Source organism: Notothenia rossii (assembly GCF_949606895.1).
Source record: "Notothenia rossii genome assembly, chromosome: 9".
NCBI lineage: Eukaryota > Metazoa > Chordata > Actinopteri > Perciformes > Nototheniidae > Notothenia > Notothenia rossii.
The window spans coordinates 1,478,931-1,497,804 of NC_136907.1; the positions used below are offsets into that span (position 1 = coordinate 1,478,931).

An 18,874-nucleotide genomic window follows, 5' to 3' on the forward strand; every position below is an offset into this window, starting at 1 on the left:
CTTTCAAAACTCTCCCGTAATTGACCGGAGAAATTGGGTCGATGTTGTATTCAATCTGATGTTAATATTCCAGAGAGACGAAGTAGGCCTACGTACAATGACCGGAGTGATCCCGTGTTAATTTTGTCCCAAAACCGGAGCATCCCCTCTGCCCCGTCTCTCTTCCAGGAAATGGGTCTCTGACACTTTTCTCTATATCATAGCTAATAAACATAGTATGAAAGTTTCTCAAACTTATTTTTTAAACTTTTATACTGATAACTCACATTTTGGACAGTGCTGTAAAAAAAACGGTTTCCCAAGTTCCTGCCTCAGTAATTCTGTCGCCCTCTCTCGGACCACACTCATCTTCAAACTTGTGACACCATACTACACCAGGGGCACAACGTAGGGGGGTGGGCAACGGCACCCTGGCCCTCATTACTCGCACCACACCAACATTTCAACTCGACTTTCATTTTGAACTCAACTTGAAATATGTGAATTCTCCTGTATTTTGCTAAGATATTGAGAAAGGTAATCCCACTTTCTCTCGAATCAGGAAGTAAGTGTGTTGTTATTTGGGGTAAAGAAGAAGGTAAAGTGACTGAAATGACAAGAATATAATGGGATAAACTTTATTTTAAAGAACAACCATGTCTATCAATTGTAGTAGGCCACTTGTGGGGAACTTCTTATCAGTCTTGGACAATGGTGTCTTTCACACATGCTGTTTATCAGATTGGAAAAATGTTCTATTTGAATTCCAGGCTTGTGACGGTTTATCCATTGGCCATAGATTTTAACTGCTTTATTTATTGTTTGGTTTATTATTGGTGTTTGTTGGTGGCTAGGAAATCATGTTGTTGTTTTTGGACTTTACCTCAATGTATTTCCAAGTGAAAAATAAAGGTTGCATGAAAGTTCTGAGGAGTTTGAAAAAGTTGAAACCAAAACAAGTTAATGACTTAGTGAAAGGCCCTGGGGGTTGCCTGTAGGGCACTGGGACGCCAGCACACTCTCCTGGCTGGAGTCCCAGTCTCCGTCAGATTATAAAGAGTATGTACAGTTCACCTCCGTCAGGCTGGAGGAGGTCCCGGTCAGAGGTGAGCCTCACACACTCTCACACTTTCATCAAACTTTCCCCTGTTTACTTACTCTATCACATCTCTAATCTCTAATAGCTTCACTGCAAGGCTTGAGCTTTAAAATAACTTTATTAGTTAGTACACGCAAAAATGTAACTATCTCAAAAATATCAGATTTACTTTATGACTTATTTTATTTAGTAGGGCGTTTATTGAATTAGCTAATATACCTTTGTTAAGTCTCTTCGTTTCGAACTCTAGCCCTAACATTTTCAGGATGTTTTATGATCTGTTTCTATCTGTTGTTTATTGTCTAAAGGTGGAGTTATTAAATGTCCAAAATGAATCATAGATATCTGTAATTGAGTTTGTATAGAAGTCAATAGTAAAACGTGTCCAGGTATCTAGAACTCACTTCTCTTGAGTTCTTAATAAGTTCTTTATTTCTGTTTCTGACTAATGGAAATCTTCAGTGTACATACCTGGAACTTAATAACAATTCTTCTCTTCTACCTTTGACTTCTATTCAAATTAAAGGACAAATGTATATTACTTTTTATGTTGATTTGTTATAACTCTAAGCTGACGTATTAATAATGCCGTTCAAACTAGCTTCCATTCTAGAAAATTGCTCAATGGTCGCTTGGAAACATATTAATTGATATAAACATGTAATTATTGATATGTCTTCTTTCAAAGGTGTAAAGTAACTAAGTACATTTACTCATATACTGTATAGTACAATTCAGAAGTACTTGAGTATTTCAATGTTCAACTGTGTACTTCTACTCTGATTAATGATGTGAAATATAATCATCTTGATGATCATGTCGGTACATATCTGAAATCCCTCATAAATATCTTTAATCTTGGAAATTCAATTTTAAAATAATCTTTTCCGCACACAATTTAAGAAAGAGATTTCAACGCAGTCATTGCCAGTGGAAAGTCTGGGCGACACCCCTCGGATAAAATGCTTTGAGTGACCACAACTCACGGAAGATGCTAAATATTTCACCATAACTGTTAGCGCTGATCTTTGCGAATTGGTATGACTTTGCAAAGAGGCTCATATTAAAGGGGACATTTTGCACCAAATGTCTCTTCACTTAAATACTTGCAAATGTCACATAAGCAGCAAAATGCTCTTTTGTATGATCAGAGTTTGAGCTTCATTTTGGAAATTAAATATTTACTTTTTTTTCTAATTGTTGTAGGTTTAGTGTTCGCAAAGGACTTTAACTGTGAGTTCGGCCTTCAGTTACAAAACATGCAGCATATTTAGAAGAACCTTTACCACTTTACAATATTATAAAGGATCCATAAAAGGTGTATAATTAGGTTTTTAATTAGGTTGTAAACACTTTATTAATCATTAAGAACCATTTACAAACCAGTTCTAACATAGTTTCCGTACATCAACACAGGCTCACTATTTGGCAAGATGACTCAACTCAGTGAGCAACAGATACCAAGGATGCTGGCAGCTGAAGAAGACGAAGTCAGTTAAGTAGCCAATATAAGGCGGTCATCTTGCCAAATAGTGAGCCCACATTTACCTGTACTGCTAAGCCTTATATTGGCTACCTAGCTTACTTCGTCTTCTTCATCAGCCAGCATCCTTGGTATCTGTTGCTCACTGAGTTGAATCTCCCCCCCTCCATCTTGATGTTTCTTGGCATCTCTTATGACCATTTATGTATGAGTTACTAACATTTATAGTTGCCAACAGCCTTGTAAAGTGTAAAACACATTCCCATGTATTAATGAGTTACTACCATTTATAATAAGGCTTAGCAGTACAGATAAATGTGGGTTCACTATTTGGCAAGCAACCGGTCAGAGTTGCCCTGTTTATCTCATGTCTTATAAAAGCTTATTAATGAATGACAAACTATTTGTAAACCTTTTATAAGGATAGTCTTATTGTAAAGTGGTACCGAAGATCCTTTACACTCCTGTAGTTTCCTTTGTTTGTAAAGTGTATTTAACTTTGCACTGCGCATCACAGTAACTGTTCTCTCTGCAGGATCCTCCCCCCGCAGAATGGAGAACCAAACTTTAGATTTGGATGTTCTAATTGTGGAGGGCTTAAAGGTCACGCCTCAGTCCTCCGTCCCGGCCTTCATCCTCCTCCTCCTCATCTACATCTTCATCATGGTGTCCAACATCGGGCTGGTGGTTCTGATCAGCATGGACCGCAGCCTGCACCAGCCCATGTACCTGCTGTTCTGCAACATGAGTATTAACGATGTGTTCGGGGCCTCCACCATCATCCCGAGGATCCTGAGTGACGTCTTCATCCCCATGTCTCAGCGCTTCATGTCCTACGATGAGTGCGTCCTCCAGGCCTTCTGTGCTCACTTCCATGCATGCATCGCTCACACCGTGCTGATCATCATGGCGTTCGATCGCTACGTGGCCATCTGCAACCCTCTGCGCTACGCAGCCATCATGACCCACAGGATGGTGCTGGGTCTGTCCGTGTGGGCGTGGTCGATCTCCTTCCTGCTGGTGGGGATCCTCATCGGCCTCAGTGTGCGTCTGTCTCGCTGCAGGTGGTTCAATGATCAAAGATGGGTTTGTGTAACAGTAAACCAGGAGACATGTGTTGTCTGGGGATTCAAAATGAATGAAAGGAATATAAAAAGCTTAGAAAACTGTCAAAATAACTCACGGAAAGACTAGATAGAGAAATGTGAGAATTTGGTTTGTGATATTGTCAAATATCTGGAACAAACTCCCAGAAACCTGCCGGTCCGCTGCAACTCTGACTGCTTTTAAATCCAGGCTGAAGACTCTTCTTTTTGCTGCTGCTTTTAATTGAACTATTCACATCTTAAACGGCACTGTAACTTTTATTCATGTTTTATTATCTTTGCTTTTTAATGTTTCTAAGGTGTTTAATGCTCTTAATGTATTTCATTTTTGTAAAGCATTGCCCGTACCACTTTACAATAAGTCTACCCTTATGAATGGTTTACGAATAGTTTGTAATTATTTTATTAATTAGGTTGTGAACACTTTTCAAATCATTAATAAGCTTTTATAAGACATGAGATAACCAGTTGACCGGTTGCTTGCCAAATAGTGAGCCCACATGTATCTGTACTGCTAAGCCTCATATTGGCTACTTAGCTTACTTCGTCTCCTTCATCAGCCAGCATCCTTGGTATCTGTTGCTCACTGAGTTGATTCTCGCTAAGTAGCCAATATAAGGCTTAGTCATCTTGCCAAATAGTGAGCCTGTGTTGATGTAGGAAAACTATGTTAGAACTGGTTTATAAATGGTTCTTAATGATTAATAAAGTGTTTACAACCTAATTCATAACCTAATTATAAACCCTTTATGAATTATTTATGAGGGTAGTCTTAATGTAAAGTGGTACCGGATTGCCTTGGGTTGAAAAGTGCTTTATAAATAAACTTGCCTTGCCTTGCAGGAGGGTTATCCTCAACCCGTTCTGTGACAACGCCTCCTTGTTCAAGCTGTCCTGCGAGAACGTTCTCATCAACCACGTCTACGGCCTCGGCACCGCCATGCTCATAATGGCCTCGTCCCTGTGCAGCGTCACGCTCACCTACCTGAGGATCGCCATGGTGTGTCTGCGCAGTAAGAACCAGGCTCTGAACAGCAAGGCGCTGCAGACCTGCGCCACTCACCTGGCCGCGTACGCCATCCTGCTGTTTTCAGGCTGCATCATCATCATCCTGCACCGCTTCCCTCACCTATCGGATCACAGGAAGCTGGCGTCCATCTTGCTCCACGTGGTCTCTCCGGCTATGAACGCTATTATCTACGGACTGCAAATCAAAGCAGTTCGAGAAAAGATTATCATCATATTCAAAAGGAAAACCCCTGGGAAAGTGAAGGGAAAGAATTGTGACGATCAGAAATGAACCAATAGGAATTAAATGGTGAAGAAATACAATTGAAAATGTCCTGTTATCTAATGTTTTGGACATTCTCACGTTTATTTAGACACAATTTTGGGTACATTTTGCGTCTCGTCTCCCACTTTGTTAGTCACAGTGTGCAGAACATAAAGATGGCCGTCTCTTACATTTGAAACATTCCTGACTGTTTAAACGTTTTAAATGATATTCAGGGTTTTTTCTAGAAATATATAGTATGAGTACTGTGTCGCTGATCTCGTTTATAAGATGTATAAATTATCTCGAGAACCTATTTGATACTCAGACTTCTTTCTGTTACCCCGTGCAGACAGAAGCCTGTATTTTATTTAAGGATAAGATGAAACCAAAGACACACATTGATCTTCAAAGTCCTGAAAGATGTTGTTTAATAGCTTCTTTGCTGTCTGGTTTCCATAAGATGGTAGATATATGATAACTTAAAGTATTACATTGTGTGTCTTCACTATAAATTGTTCAGAGAAAGAAAGGGTAATGTGTATAATAAAAGAGTCAATATTTATACTTTATACATGTTGTCTGTCTTTATTTATTATGAATATAGCAGCCTGTCCTCCTACAAAAAACGACCCAGTCACGTTTTAAAGTGTAGCACCTCTAGTGGTCGTGTAAGAAACAACATGCTCCCGTTGCTTGCAAACGCTCCGGAGATTCTTTAATTCACAAATAACCCTCCTAGATTGTGCAATAGTTTGGCCATTAAAATGATTTTGATTCGATTTCTAGAGAGAAGTGTATATTGTACTTTATAATCTACGTCCAGTGGATGTGTAAGATTTATAGTTTGATAGATATTACGAAGATGATTTTAGGTCTCGCCAGGAGAACGTATATATGCGGCAGCCTCATGTAAAGTTAGCGTAAACCCTCACGGGGTGAAAACAATATTTCTGGTCTCGAAGTTTTCATAATAAAACCGGATATATTCCCCTCACTGTCAAATGATGACACAGTGATGTCTGCATTACTAATCCACTAAAAAACATCAGTTTATTCTTGTTAATTACACAATATTGATTGGTTTAAATTGTGTACAATGCTTTTGTGTTTTTAACCTTCAATTCGGAGAAACAAATAGTTTTTCGGAGTTTAGACACTACAGAGTTTCTGAAGACACTACACTACCCAGAATCCCCAGCTATCGTTTGGGACTATAACATCCGCCTTGCTTTACAAACCCCGTGATTAGTCCTCAAGCTCTGTGATTGGATGTTGGAGTGGCAGTGCCACAAGGTTACGCAGAGCGTCAACCAGCTCTTTGAAATGGAATGGACCCACGGCAGACTATCCAAAACCGGACGTTATGTCTGTGACCCCTCCTGTTGTTAATCGATAGGCCTGAAACATGCACTTGTATAGGTTCAGAGGCACATTTAGCAAATATGTGGGCCGGTACTGGAGCCGGAAACATGGCTGCTGGGGCCGGAACTGAAGCCGCGACCATGGCTGTGTGGACCGGTACTGGAACCGGAACCATGGCTGTGTGGGCCGGTAATGGAACACGGAACCATGGCTGTGTGGGCCGGTACTGGAGCACGGGCTGGCCTCCTGGCCTTGCGTTTATTAGAGGTCGTTTGGAGGCTCCGTGGACCTCCAAACGCCATGCGGGATCCCAAGAAAGGGTCAGAGAATGGAGACTGGCAGTCTGAGGAACTCAGGCAACGAGCTCCTCAACCATTTGTGCTTTTTTGAGGACAACCTCTTTGTCCCTTCCAGCCAATGTTCTACTCCACTCGGCATGAAGACACCAAAGAGTGTACTCTAGATCGAACAGATCTATGTCTAGAAAAAGATCCGATGGGTCCATAGTTGGTGGTTCATTCTGTTAAGTTTCAGCAAAAGGTAGGACCCAGATGCAGAATAAAAGGGAAGTGGGTTTCAAAACAAAAGCGGGCTTTAATAAAAAAAAGCTGATGAACATAAATAACATGGCATGAGACACATAGGTGACACGAGGAAGATACAATACCAAAAAAGACCGTGACCAACGTGGACAGGAAAAACAGTGAACCGACAAGGCACACAGGGGAAGACAAGACTAAATACAGAGAGGGGTAAATACAGGACGAGACACAGCTAGGCAGGGGAGGGAGAAACACAAGGGCAACAGGTGAACACAATGAGACAATCAGACACACCAGGGAAACTAACGACAGGGAGGAGGACCAGACAAAACACAAGGAGGAAGACAAAACACCGAATGAACAGACTTACAAAACCCATAACCAGACAGACACTCAAACCGTGACATAAACCCAGGAGTGTGACAAACGGGAGCACTAGAGGTCGAAAACTTTAAAACGTGATTATTGGTCGAACTAAGCGCTTGAACAAACGACCTGTTTGGTCGTATGAGTTGGAGGACTTTCATCGTTAAATCTAGTATTTAACAATAACAAATATTCACAGGCTCCTCAGTCATCTAATGTAACCATGATGTTGTCAAATGTATGGAAAGGGCAATGAAGGAGTTTATGTTGAAATAAATGGGATTGTTGTTTTATTTTTCTACAAAATTGCAATCGAGGATCCCACTTATTTTGGTATTGACTTCTACTTATGTAAAACCGTGACGTCTCTGATCTGAGCTACATGTTGGTTAGCATGTCGTTTATTGTACAGAGATCAAATAATCAGTTAAATGCATCGTGTTGCCCCTCCTCCTCATCAGACGCTGACAGAAACACTGACAACATGCCGAGTTGAAGGCAACCGTCTCCAGGGTGACACCTGTGCCCTGTACGACGAAGCCGGTTCAACAGACCCTGGATATGTTTGAGTTATCTTAACTAACCCAAAACAAACGCGATCACGCTAAGCGGTCCTACGGCGCTGGTTATCAACTCGGTATTTCAACCCAGGGTTTCTCCGTCCAGCTGAGAGCGCGTTCATGTGAAAGATGAGAGGTTAGCAACATTTGACAAATCACAAAACATGGAGTAACGTACTGACAGCGCAGCGTCATACTTCCTGAATTAAAAGTAAACTATCACGTTAGATAAATATGAAGAAGTTCAACTTTAAACATCCATGACTTAAACAGATAAACGAGGGTAAAAGCCACATAGCTGCACCTGCAAGGTGAATACAGCTGGTAACAGAACAAGTGTTTGAATGCGTACATGAACAGGTTTATGATATCACTGCCCCGTCTAAGACACCATCTGACTTTCATTACATTTGACTCCAGTGTTTTCTCAACTTCATGTGTTGCTTAAAATAATACTTCTGCATACAGTATGTGACACTGTGAGTGTTGCACGGCCAGATACGGCTCAAGAAGTTGACTCAGATAATTAAATAAAAGATACATTAGTAACAAAGTAACGTGTGTAGGGGCAATGTTAGTAACTGTAGTGTGATTACTGAATTATAAAAGTAACGTGTTACACTACTCCGTTACCGACAAAAGTAATGTTATTACACCCAATAAGCACTGACTTGATCTCTTAGCCTGCTACCAAACCTGTTTGCCGTTCAGCATCAGTTACCATGGAGATCTAGCCCGGTAAGAAGTGAACCAGCGTTCCGTCTGGTCCCTCGGCTTATAAAAGCTGAGTGTCAGCCCAACAGCGGTCTGTCAGGAGAAGGTTCACGACAGCAGCGGTAAGCCTGACACACACACACACACACACACACACCCCCACACACACACACACACACACACACACACACACACACACACACACACACACACACACACACACACACACACACACACACACACACACACACACACACACACACACACACACACACACACACACACACACTGATGTCTTCACTGTTTAAATGCTTTTGTTGAAACTGCAGATGTTTAGCATTGTGATTTCTAACTTGATGGAAAATATGTAAAATCTAAATATTTTTCTGTCTGCAGAAAATCACTTTTTAAAACTGTTATCTGGTTTGTTGTGATTTGTTTAAACACCATCTGTGACTTGGTGATAATAATGCAGCAGAGTTAAAGAATTTGAAGTTCAGTGGGTAAGAGATTTAAAATGTAATAACGAACTAGCGAGTGAAAAAAACAAATGAGGTTACTGCAAAAACTTAATTAAAATTAAAGTAATTTCAAATCTCAAAAGATGCGGTTTTAGCCATTTCTAGCTGGTATAATAATAATAATAATAATAATAATAATAATAATAATAATAATAATAATAATAATAATAATAATAATAATAATAATACATGGGATTTGTATTGTGCTTTAGAGCTTGCCATATAATCAGAACAGAAACAAAACAAACGAAACAAAAAAACATAATCCAATTGTGGAGAAAAAAAAAGGGGGGGGGGGGGGGTTTGTTGATCAGAGTTTGAAAGCTAGAGTGAAAAAGTGAGTTTTGAGAGATTTTAGGTATGACCTGTGTTCAAAAGCTAAAGGGTTTCAGCTTCCAAATATTCTCAGGCTAATATTGAAGATGTTTCTAGGTTTATGTTTCCTGCAAACTAACAGATACTAGTTTTCTCCAGATTAAACATTTTTGAAAATCAAATCAAATGAAAATCCTTCTTAATATACAGAAATATACTTTATTAATCCCAACTTGAGAAATGATTTTGTTACAGGAGCAGTGTGTTCAACATTAAAGTAAAATACAAATACTTAAAAAGTGGAGTCAACAATTAACAGTAAAAAATACAATAAAAATAAAATAGTATTTCAAATATAAACAATATAAAAAGTATGTTAACAATGTTGACATCCGGCTTTACAGTGGAGAAATGTGAGACATGCAAGACACTTTATGATCTTCTTTGATTTTAATATTTGTATTTTGTTGTAAACGTGGTGTCAGTGTGACGGCCGGTTAGAGTGAAATACATTGGTTTTCTGATTTAAAGTTTACAGAGCTATACAGCTGACAGAGTGTTCAGAGAGGAAGTCCAGCTTCTCTTTGTTAACTGGACTTATAACTTATCACTGTTTTACATTGATATTTAATATAATAAGCCATTCTTGCACACTTAATGTGAATAATATTATATTTTTATATTGTGTTCGCTTAGCCCGTTAACAGTGTTTTATTTATCAAATAATCTACAGATATGGTCAACTTTCATATTTCACTCTTTTAGTTCTGTTATATCTTCTATTCTAAGATGTTTATATTGTATAATTGTTAATTTTCTACTCTTTTGTTATTTCTAACTATGTGCAATGCCTTGTTTTATTACATGGCTTAGTTGAATACTCGATTCTGATTGGTCAATTCAGAACACGTGACACGTTGTTAATCCAGAACAGACAGACCGCTGTCAAGGATTTATTGACCGTTGTTAAGGACGCTCACATCTTAGCCACGGAAGATACTTTGTGTGTTTCATTCCTACGCATCAAGGTTATTCTCATGGATGTAATTGTTGTTCCTGCCCAGAGTAGAGTCTTGTTGTGATGAGAGGGATTCAGGTATTTCATCAAAAAACTTGCTCGCTGGAGAATAGCTACAGAATTGATATCACAATTTAATCGGAGTTGATCAGAGCTTGTCACAGATGATCCAGTCATCTCGATGGTGCTTTCGGGCTGTGAATAAACAACTTGTGTTTTTACTTTTAGGCTGTCTGAAGGTATGGGCAGCTACTGTATCAAAGCTACTATCCATCACATTAAGAACGATGAACAAATGAAAGTTGGACACAAATATATAATTTAAAAGATTTATTCAAGTTTGCAATGTTCAACGTATGAAACGAAAACATGGCCCATTGACCCAATTTGGGATTAATAAAGTTAATCTTATTTTATACTCATTCTTTCTCTTTGAATGAAACAAATATTTCAAGAGAAGTTAAGCGTCTGAACTCAAAGTAAGAAAAATGTGAATATTTGTTGGTATTTTGTATTTCAACATTTAAGTGGAATTGTTGAGATTAAATATGAACTTTCAGGTAGTTTATCGTTGTATAATTGTAAAATAAAACATATAAATATGGACATACGTAAGTGTATAAGTGTAATTACCTAATACAGTGTTTTTCAAAGTGGGGGCCCCGACCCCCCGGGGGGCCGCCAGGGGGCGCCACGCAAAGTTTGAGGGAAAGAGGATTTTTTTTTTTTTAAGTTACACAATTTTTTTTAGATGTTATTAATAACTTTATATCTATCAATCTATGTGTCCTTTGATGCCAATCTTTTAATATTTTTTATTTATTAATATATATATATTTTTTTAAATCACACGACCGCCCTTCAAGCCAATCAGAATCGAGCAGCCTCTACTGAGAGTGAAACTGAGTATCTGCTCAGCTTTTGGAGCAAGTGAGAGCTACTGAATATTTCGCTCTGCAGCTGGATGAGAGCACGGATGTAGCAAATATTGTTGTTTATATGAATATAAATATGTTTATTGTTAATATTACTGTTGAATATTATATATAATATTATTAATGCATAAGTAGCTTTCAAAAATGCTAAAAATATATGTTAATTGTTCATATTACTGTTCAAGATTATATACAATTATAAAGAAAGATATCATTTTAAAAATGAAAATTAATAATACACTGTTCCAAATTTCTTAACTTTATTTGCTAAATTTCATTCATTAAAAATGAAAAAAAGAAATGTTTTAAACTGTTCATTACATTTGCTAGTTAACATTTAAAAAAGTAAAACAATGTTTTATTTTGCGGTATAAAAACATCGACTTACTCCATTTCTATATTACATTTACAATTTCAAAACGTAAATAAATAATGTTTTTTATTCTGAAATATTCCTGATGACTCATTTTGCTCTGTTTTAGGTTGAAACTGCACCATTATTAATAACCCGTCTCTCTGCAGGTTTCTCCGTCTGCAGGATGGAGAACCAAACTGGGGACCTGGACATTATACTGTTTGAGGGGTTAAAGGTCACGCCTCAGTCCTCCATGCCGGCCTTCATCATCCTCCTCCTCATCTACATCTTCATCATGGTGTCCAACATCGGGCTGGTGGTTCTGATCAGCATGGAGCGCAGCCTGCACCAGCCCATGTACCTGCTGTTCTGCAACATGAGCATTAACGATGCGTTCGGGGTCTCCACCATCATCCCACGCCTCCTAAGTGATGCTTTCACTCCCATCTCAGAGCGATCCATTAGCTACATCGACTGCGTGGTCCAAGCCTTCGCCTCCCACTTCCACGCGGGCACCTCCCACTCCGTTCTCATGGTCATGGCGTTTGATCGCTACGTGGCCATCTGCAACCCTCTACGCTACGCCACCATCATGACGCTCCGGATGGTCGTGAGGCTGTCGGCGGGTGCCTGGCTCGCGGCATTCATCTCCGTGGCCATCCTGATGGGGCTGAGCATCCGTCTGTCTCGCTGCCGGCGGGTTATCGTCAACCCGTTCTGCGACAACGCCTCCTTGTTCAAGCTGTCCTGCGAGAGCCTGCTCTACAACCACATCTACGGGCTGGGCAGCGCGGTGCTGGTCCTGGGATCCTCCATGTGCAGCGTCACACTCACCTACCTGAGGATCGCTCTCGTGTGTCTGACGGGGAAGAACAAGACGCTGAACAGCAAGGCGCTTCAGACCTGCGGCACTCACCTGGCCGTGTACGTCATCATGTTGACCATGTCCTTCACGCCCATGATCATCCACCGGCGGCCGGAGTGGGCGGACAGCGGGAAGGTGGCGTCCATCTTGTTCTTCGTCATCCCTCCCCTCATGAACCCCGTCATCTACGGGCTGCAGTGCAAAGAGCTCCGACTGAAGATCTTCAGCGTGTTTCACAGGAACAGAGTTAAGGATGGGAAAAGCTTTCATAAATAACTGATGAATGTTCAAACACCTCCTTATACGAGTAAAGTACCCTGAGATCGATGCTCATTCATCCACAACATTAAACATGTAAAGATTTGAGTTGATGAATTAAACCTTTAATTTTGCATTTTCAGAAAAAGTTTAAAGAACAAACAGATTTTTGGAATAAATTAGAAATCGGTTTGAAATTCTAATTCAGAACGTCTTCAACCTGTACTGTGCAATAACCATACTTATGTTTATGTGCAATACATCATTTTTTAAGTATCTCAAACCTTAACATGGACACTTACATATTGAAATGCTGCCACTCTTTTTCATCAGAGTTAAGGATGTAAAAAGCTTTCATAAATAACTGATGAATGTTCAAACACCTCCTTATAGGAGTCCAGTGCCCTGAGATCGATGCTCATTCATCCACAACATTAACAATAAAAAGATTTTCTTTGATGAATTTAACTTTTTTATTTTGCATTTTTAGAAAAAAGTCAAACTTTCAGGACAAACTGATTTTTGGGTAAATGGGTACATTTTTCTGAGAATAATTCAAATTTAGAACATGTTCAACCTGTAATGTGCAATATATCCACTTGTTTGGGCAGTTTTACTTTGCAATGACTAGTGATTTATATGTGCAATACATTTTTTAAAGTATCTCAAACCTTAATATGTACACTTACATATTTAAATGCTGCCACTCATTTTTCAGCCATAGATGGGTACTTACTTTTATCTCCAATGTGTGATCTTTCTCTATATTTAACTGCAATAACTACTTATCATTGCTTGCCCTTTAACCTGCTATGTCACTTTTGCAGTAACGTTATACATTTCCCGCTGCTGGACTAATAAATAATAATAATAATAATAATAATAATACATTTTATTTAAGGACGCCTTTCATGACATCCAAGGACACTGTACCTTTGAGTAAATGAATAATTTGCAAATTAATTAATTGCATTACTTATATACATTTTCTCTTCTTGCTAGACAAATTAAGATATTTTTCACTATTATTAAATACTGTAAATCCTCAGTTTAATGTATTTTACATTTCCAATGTAAGCTTTTTAAGGAATGTTGTAACTTTATATTCAGATGGGAGATTTATTATACTGTATTTCGTTTTGTTGCATACTTTTGTTTGAATAAAGAGTGGTTCAAATATGTCAATTATTTTGTATATAGCCATCAGTCTCACAGGCTGGAAGTGATGCTTAAAGAGGCCCTATTCTGCTACACTACACTACATACTGATATACACCTGAACATCAGCAGGAGAGGACTCTTTAAAGTAGAGACACTACATACTGATATACACCTGAACATCAGCAGGAGAGGACTCTTTAAAGTAGAGACACTACATACTGATATACACCTGAACATCAGCAGGAGAGGACTCTTTAAAGTAGAGACACTACATACTGATATACACCTGAACATCAGCAGGAGAGCACTCTTTAAAGTAGAGACACTACATACTGATATACACCTGAACATCAGCAGGAGAGGACTCTTTAAAGTAGAGACACTACATACTGATATACACCTGAACATCAGCAGGAGAGGACTCTTTAAAGTAGAGACACTACATACTGATATACACCTGAACATCAGCAGGAGAGGACTCTTTAAAGTAGAGACACTACATACTGATATACACCTGAACATCAGCAGGAGAGGACTCTTTAAAGTAGAGACACTACATACTGATATGCACCTGAACATCAGCAGGAGAGGACTCTTTAAAGTAGAGACACTACATACTGATATACACCTGGACATCAGCAGGAGAGGACTCTTTAAAGTAGAGACACTACATACTGATATACACCTGAACATCAGCAGGAGAGGACTCTTTAAAGTAGAGACACTACATACTGATATACACCTGAACATGAGCAGGAGAGGACTCTTTAAAGTGGAGACACTACATACTGATATACACCTGAACATCAGCAGGAGAGGACTCTTTAAAGTAGAGGCACTACATACTGATATACACCTGAACATCAGCAGGAGAGGACTCTTTAAAGTAGAGACACTACATACTGATATACACCTGAACATCAGCAGGAGAGGACTCTTTAAAGTAGAGACACTACATACTGATATACACCTGAACATCAGCAGGAGAGGACTCTTTAAAGTAGAGACACTACATACTGATATACAGAGCCGGCCCGACCCATTAAGCGACATAAGCGGCCGCTTAGGGCCCCGCAGCCACTAAGGGGCCCCCTAGCAAAAAAAATAAAAAATTACATTTTTTAATTTTTTTAATTTAAAAGATACAAAAATCTCAGTACATCGTCACCGTGATAAGTATGTTTAATTAATTGTGTTAATATGCCTAGATTGCCTACTCTCAAAGTCATGTATTATATTATTGAGTCAATAATATAATACATTAACCGTGCTTTAACTGAACCTCATCATGACACAAGAGAGGACGGCAGTATTGTAATTTCCCGTGTTCAGTGAATGCAACAGAGGCAAGACACCAGACCAACCAGAGAGTTGAATGGAAATAAACATCTGTCTTATTGGCTGACAGGTACCTATCATGTGAGCTGTGACAATGTTTAAAATAAACTGTCAGTCAGACTCAGAGTTTTTGAAGATGGACATATGAAAACATTTTCTTAAAAAATACGACAATTCTCAAGTGGTGGCTCACACAACAACCCCAGAGCCACCACTTGAGCCAGGTAAACAAGGTATGTAAATGTCAGTAAACTTCCAAGTTATGCGAACATGTAAGCAAAGCATAAATTACAGCTACGTTGACGTTACTTTGAATCGCGGGGGTAAGCTAAACCGTTAGCAAGTAGCTATAGCTAGCCAGGTATATTAAATACAGACTTTGTCATATAATCTAAATGTAATGTTTTTTAGCGTTATCTGGTGATTTCAAAGAAAACTCTCTGGGAAATGTTGACTTACTGTTCGACATGAAGCTAGAAGCTACCTTACAGTACACAGTTGATCCGGAGTCCTGTCAGTTAACGTGTTTCACAGTTAGCTTAGCTAAGCATCAACCTAGCACTGAAATATATGGATGTTATGTGACAGTATTTCTGAGAAAAAGTCAGCTGAAATGGTGGCATAGTTGCCACTGCTTTACATGTCAACAGCATCTTTGAACGTATTTGCAGCAGTAAATGTGGCTGTTTGGCCACTGACGTTGCCATAACAACACCTGAATTTAAATGTGCAACCTCTTTTTGTGACAGATTTTTGCAAGAAATTATAATTCTTCTGAATGATATTCCTATTGACAGCTAGTTTCTATGTGAACATTATGAGATGGACAGCCAGAGAGAATAAAGGAAAAACAGTTATGAAATACTATATGACAAAACAAGAATACAGTTTAAAGTGGACCTATCATGCTATATTTGAATAATATATTGTAGGACCATACCTATATAAGGCATATTTATACTTTTTATTTTTCAAAATACCAAACAGATCATGCATTTTAGCCATTCCTCATTTCGCTCAATTTAACACTGTCTTTGCATCATGGGCTGATTCTGTGAGAACAGCACCATCTACAGGCCTGGCATATGTACTACAGCGTCTCCAGCGCTTTCGAACGGCAATGTCCGTGGCTGTCTCCTCCTGATTGGTGGAGTTGGCCCAATAGCCGTAGCGCCACTTCTGTGACGTCATAGAAGTGTTCAAATCTGGATCAGTCTGTATCAGATCCGTTGCAGTCCCTTTTTAAGAGATTTGGGTATGGAGGAAAATAGAGAGGGTTGTGTTTTCTGACACTTGGTGAGTTCCCTGGAACACCGGGGACACATATTCATGAAGAGAAGACGTACAAAAGTGCATTTTGCATGATAGGTCACCTTTAAGTGATTTGTAAGATATCCATAAAGAAAAATCTGTTTACAGTTCTGTTTCATATGGGTGTTGAGAGATGTATCCATAGATCTCTTAATTTTTCTCTCGAAGTGCACCAGATTCATGCTTTTAACTTCAATATTTTAAAAAAAATCTTCCCGGGGGAACATGCCCCCGGACCCCCCTAGAGGAGGTGAGGACCCCCCTAGAGGAGGTTAGGTCCACGGTGTTTACATGCTTATTTATACAATATGTGTGCTTATGCTAACATCATAAGACAAAAGTTGGTTCCGTGTTGTAGTGAGAACACGCTAGAGTGAGGGGGGCCCCCAAGCCAAAGCTCGCTTAGGGCCCCCAAAAGTCTAGGGCCGGCCCTGCTGATATACACCTGAACATCAGCAGGAGAGGACTCTTTAAAGTAGAGACACTACATACTGATATACACCTGAACATCAGCAGGAGAGGACTCTTTAAAGTAGAGACACTACTTACTGATATACACCTGAACATCAGCAGGAGAGGACTCTTTAAAGTAGAGACACTACATACTGATATACACCTGAACATCAGCAGGAGAGAACTCTTTAAAGTAGAGACACTACATACTGATATACAACTGAACATCAGCAGGAGAGGACTCTTTAAAGTAGAGACACTACATACTGATATACAACTGAACATCATCAGGAGAGGACTATTTAAAGTAGAGACACTACATACTGATATACACCTGAACATCAGCAGGAGAGGACTCTTTAAAGTAGAGACACTACATACTGATATACACCTGAACATCACCAGGAGAGGACTCTTTAAAGTAGAGACACTACATACTGATATATACCTGAACATCAGCAGGAGAGGACTCTTTAAAGTAGAGACACTACATACTGATATACACCTGGACATCAGCAGGAGAGGACTCTTTAAAGTAGAGACACTACATACTGATATACACCTGAACATCAGCAGGAGAGGACTCTTTAAAGTAGAGGCACTACATACTTAGATTCACCATTTGAAACGTTTAGAGGTGATTTGACTCTTTATTGGAACTCCCAGAGATATGAAACAGGACAAGGAGCCATTACTACACACTGATTTTAAAAAACATTATTGAAACACTGTTTTTTTTATTCGAGACAACTTTCCGCCTGGTTGTTCGACTCATTCCAGAATCAAGCACCACTCCATTAGCAACGGCTATACAGGATGCACTGTGCGTCCAAAGAGAGGTGCATGGAGCGCCATAGTTTGATGCATGGTTGACGAGTTGGGGGCGAGAAAACATAGAAATCATATTGGCCATGCACTAAATATGAACCCCTGTCTCTGATGAACAAGTACTCAGTTCTTGAGAAGACGTACAAAATTATTTACATCAAAATATATTTAAAGTACTAAAAGTAAAAGTACTTATTCTGCACAATGGCCCATTTTAAAACACATATATTGAACAATGCATAATCAATTATTAGTGATTCCTTTTTAGTGCTATTGTCCTGAATCATTAAAGTAACAAAAAATATAGAATAAATTAGGCTGTGTAAAAAGTACAACATTTCCCTCTGAATTGTGGTGAAGTAAAAGTATAGGTAGCAGCAGGAACTCAGGAAGGAGGTATTTCTACTTCGCTCGGGGACTACTCATGTTTGTTTTGGATAGACTTCCTGTCAGGACACTGTGGAGACGTCCTTTCTGGGGGACACGGCAGCAGGTCTGAAGCTGCTCAGAGTCCTCCGGATGGAGTCTCGCAGCTCCCTGTTCCTCAGACTGTAGATCATCGGGTTCAGGAACGGAGTCAGGGCGGAGTACAGCACGGACACAATGATACGCACCTGGAACAACATCAGAAGTCATGTTTTATTAAACACATAATCACACGAGGAGATAAGCCATTTCTACCCACTATAGCAGCAGGTGGATTATGGATTATGGATTTTGGATTTCTTATTCAACAAAACTGAATTTATTTCCAGGATTACTTTAAATCAACATTTAAAACCAAATGTAATCTGCCAAAAATATAGTTTCCCTTCACGACAGACGGTGATGGATCGTTATTTGTGAACACAGAAGTGATAAAGAAAGCTATATAAAGGAAGGTGTCATCAAAGGCATGTGGATTTATTTGATATTGAGCCGGGCTCGTGCTGACTCGTCTCTCCAGAATGCTTTTAGTACACTTTAAATTGTGCTTATGACAAATTATTTGAAGATAAGATCAAATAAGATAAGATGAACCTTCATTCA

The 18,874-nt window shown here is 39.2% G+C and overlaps 3 protein-coding genes across 3 annotated transcripts in view; 2 read left to right on the forward strand and 1 right to left on the reverse strand.

Moving 5' to 3' along the window:
• Window positions 1-2,696: 2,696 nt before the first annotated feature.
• Window positions 2,697-5,571, forward strand: LOC307017679 (olfactory receptor 8I2-like). The gene is made up of 2 exons (XM_079647370.1): window positions 2,697-3,625; window positions 4,511-5,571. Exons 1-2 carry the CDS (start codon window positions 3,114-3,116, stop codon window positions 4,965-4,967), a joined length of 969 nt encoding a protein of 322 aa, XP_079503496.1. The 5' UTR covers window positions 2,697-3,113; the 3' UTR covers window positions 4,968-5,571.
• Window positions 5,572-11,581: 6,010 nt separating this feature from the next.
• Window positions 11,582-13,894, forward strand: LOC307017676 (olfactory receptor-like protein COR2). The gene has a single exon (XM_079647367.1). The coding sequence runs from the start codon at window positions 11,816-11,818 to the stop codon at window positions 12,770-12,772; it is 957 nt and encodes a 318-aa protein (XP_079503493.1). The 5' UTR covers window positions 11,582-11,815; the 3' UTR covers window positions 12,773-13,894.
• Window positions 13,895-18,294: 4,400 nt separating this feature from the next.
• LOC307018404 (uncharacterized protein) overlaps window positions 18,295-18,874 on the reverse strand; it is a gene marked incomplete at both ends in the record, with an annotated part of 37,836 nt that continues 37,256 nt past the window's right edge. The window contains one exon of the mRNA XM_079648635.1: window positions 18,295-18,459. Coding sequence (XP_079504761.1) covers window positions 18,295-18,459 — 165 coding nt within the window. The remainder of the gene's footprint in view (window positions 18,460-18,874) is intronic.

Bases quoted from the DNA above. Each gene is read 5' to 3' on its own strand.
- LOC307017679 (XM_079647370.1), top strand. From the start codon at position 3,114: ATGGAGAACCAAACTTTAGATTTGGATGTTCTAATTGTGGAGGGCTTA. The intron at 3,626-4,510 runs GTGGTTCAATGA...CTTGCCTTGCAG, and splicing joins GTGCGTCTGTCTCGCTGCAG to GAGGGTTATCCTCAACCCGT.
- LOC307017676 (XM_079647367.1), top strand. From the start codon at position 11,816: ATGGAGAACCAAACTGGGGACCTGGACATTATACTGTTTGAGGGGTTA.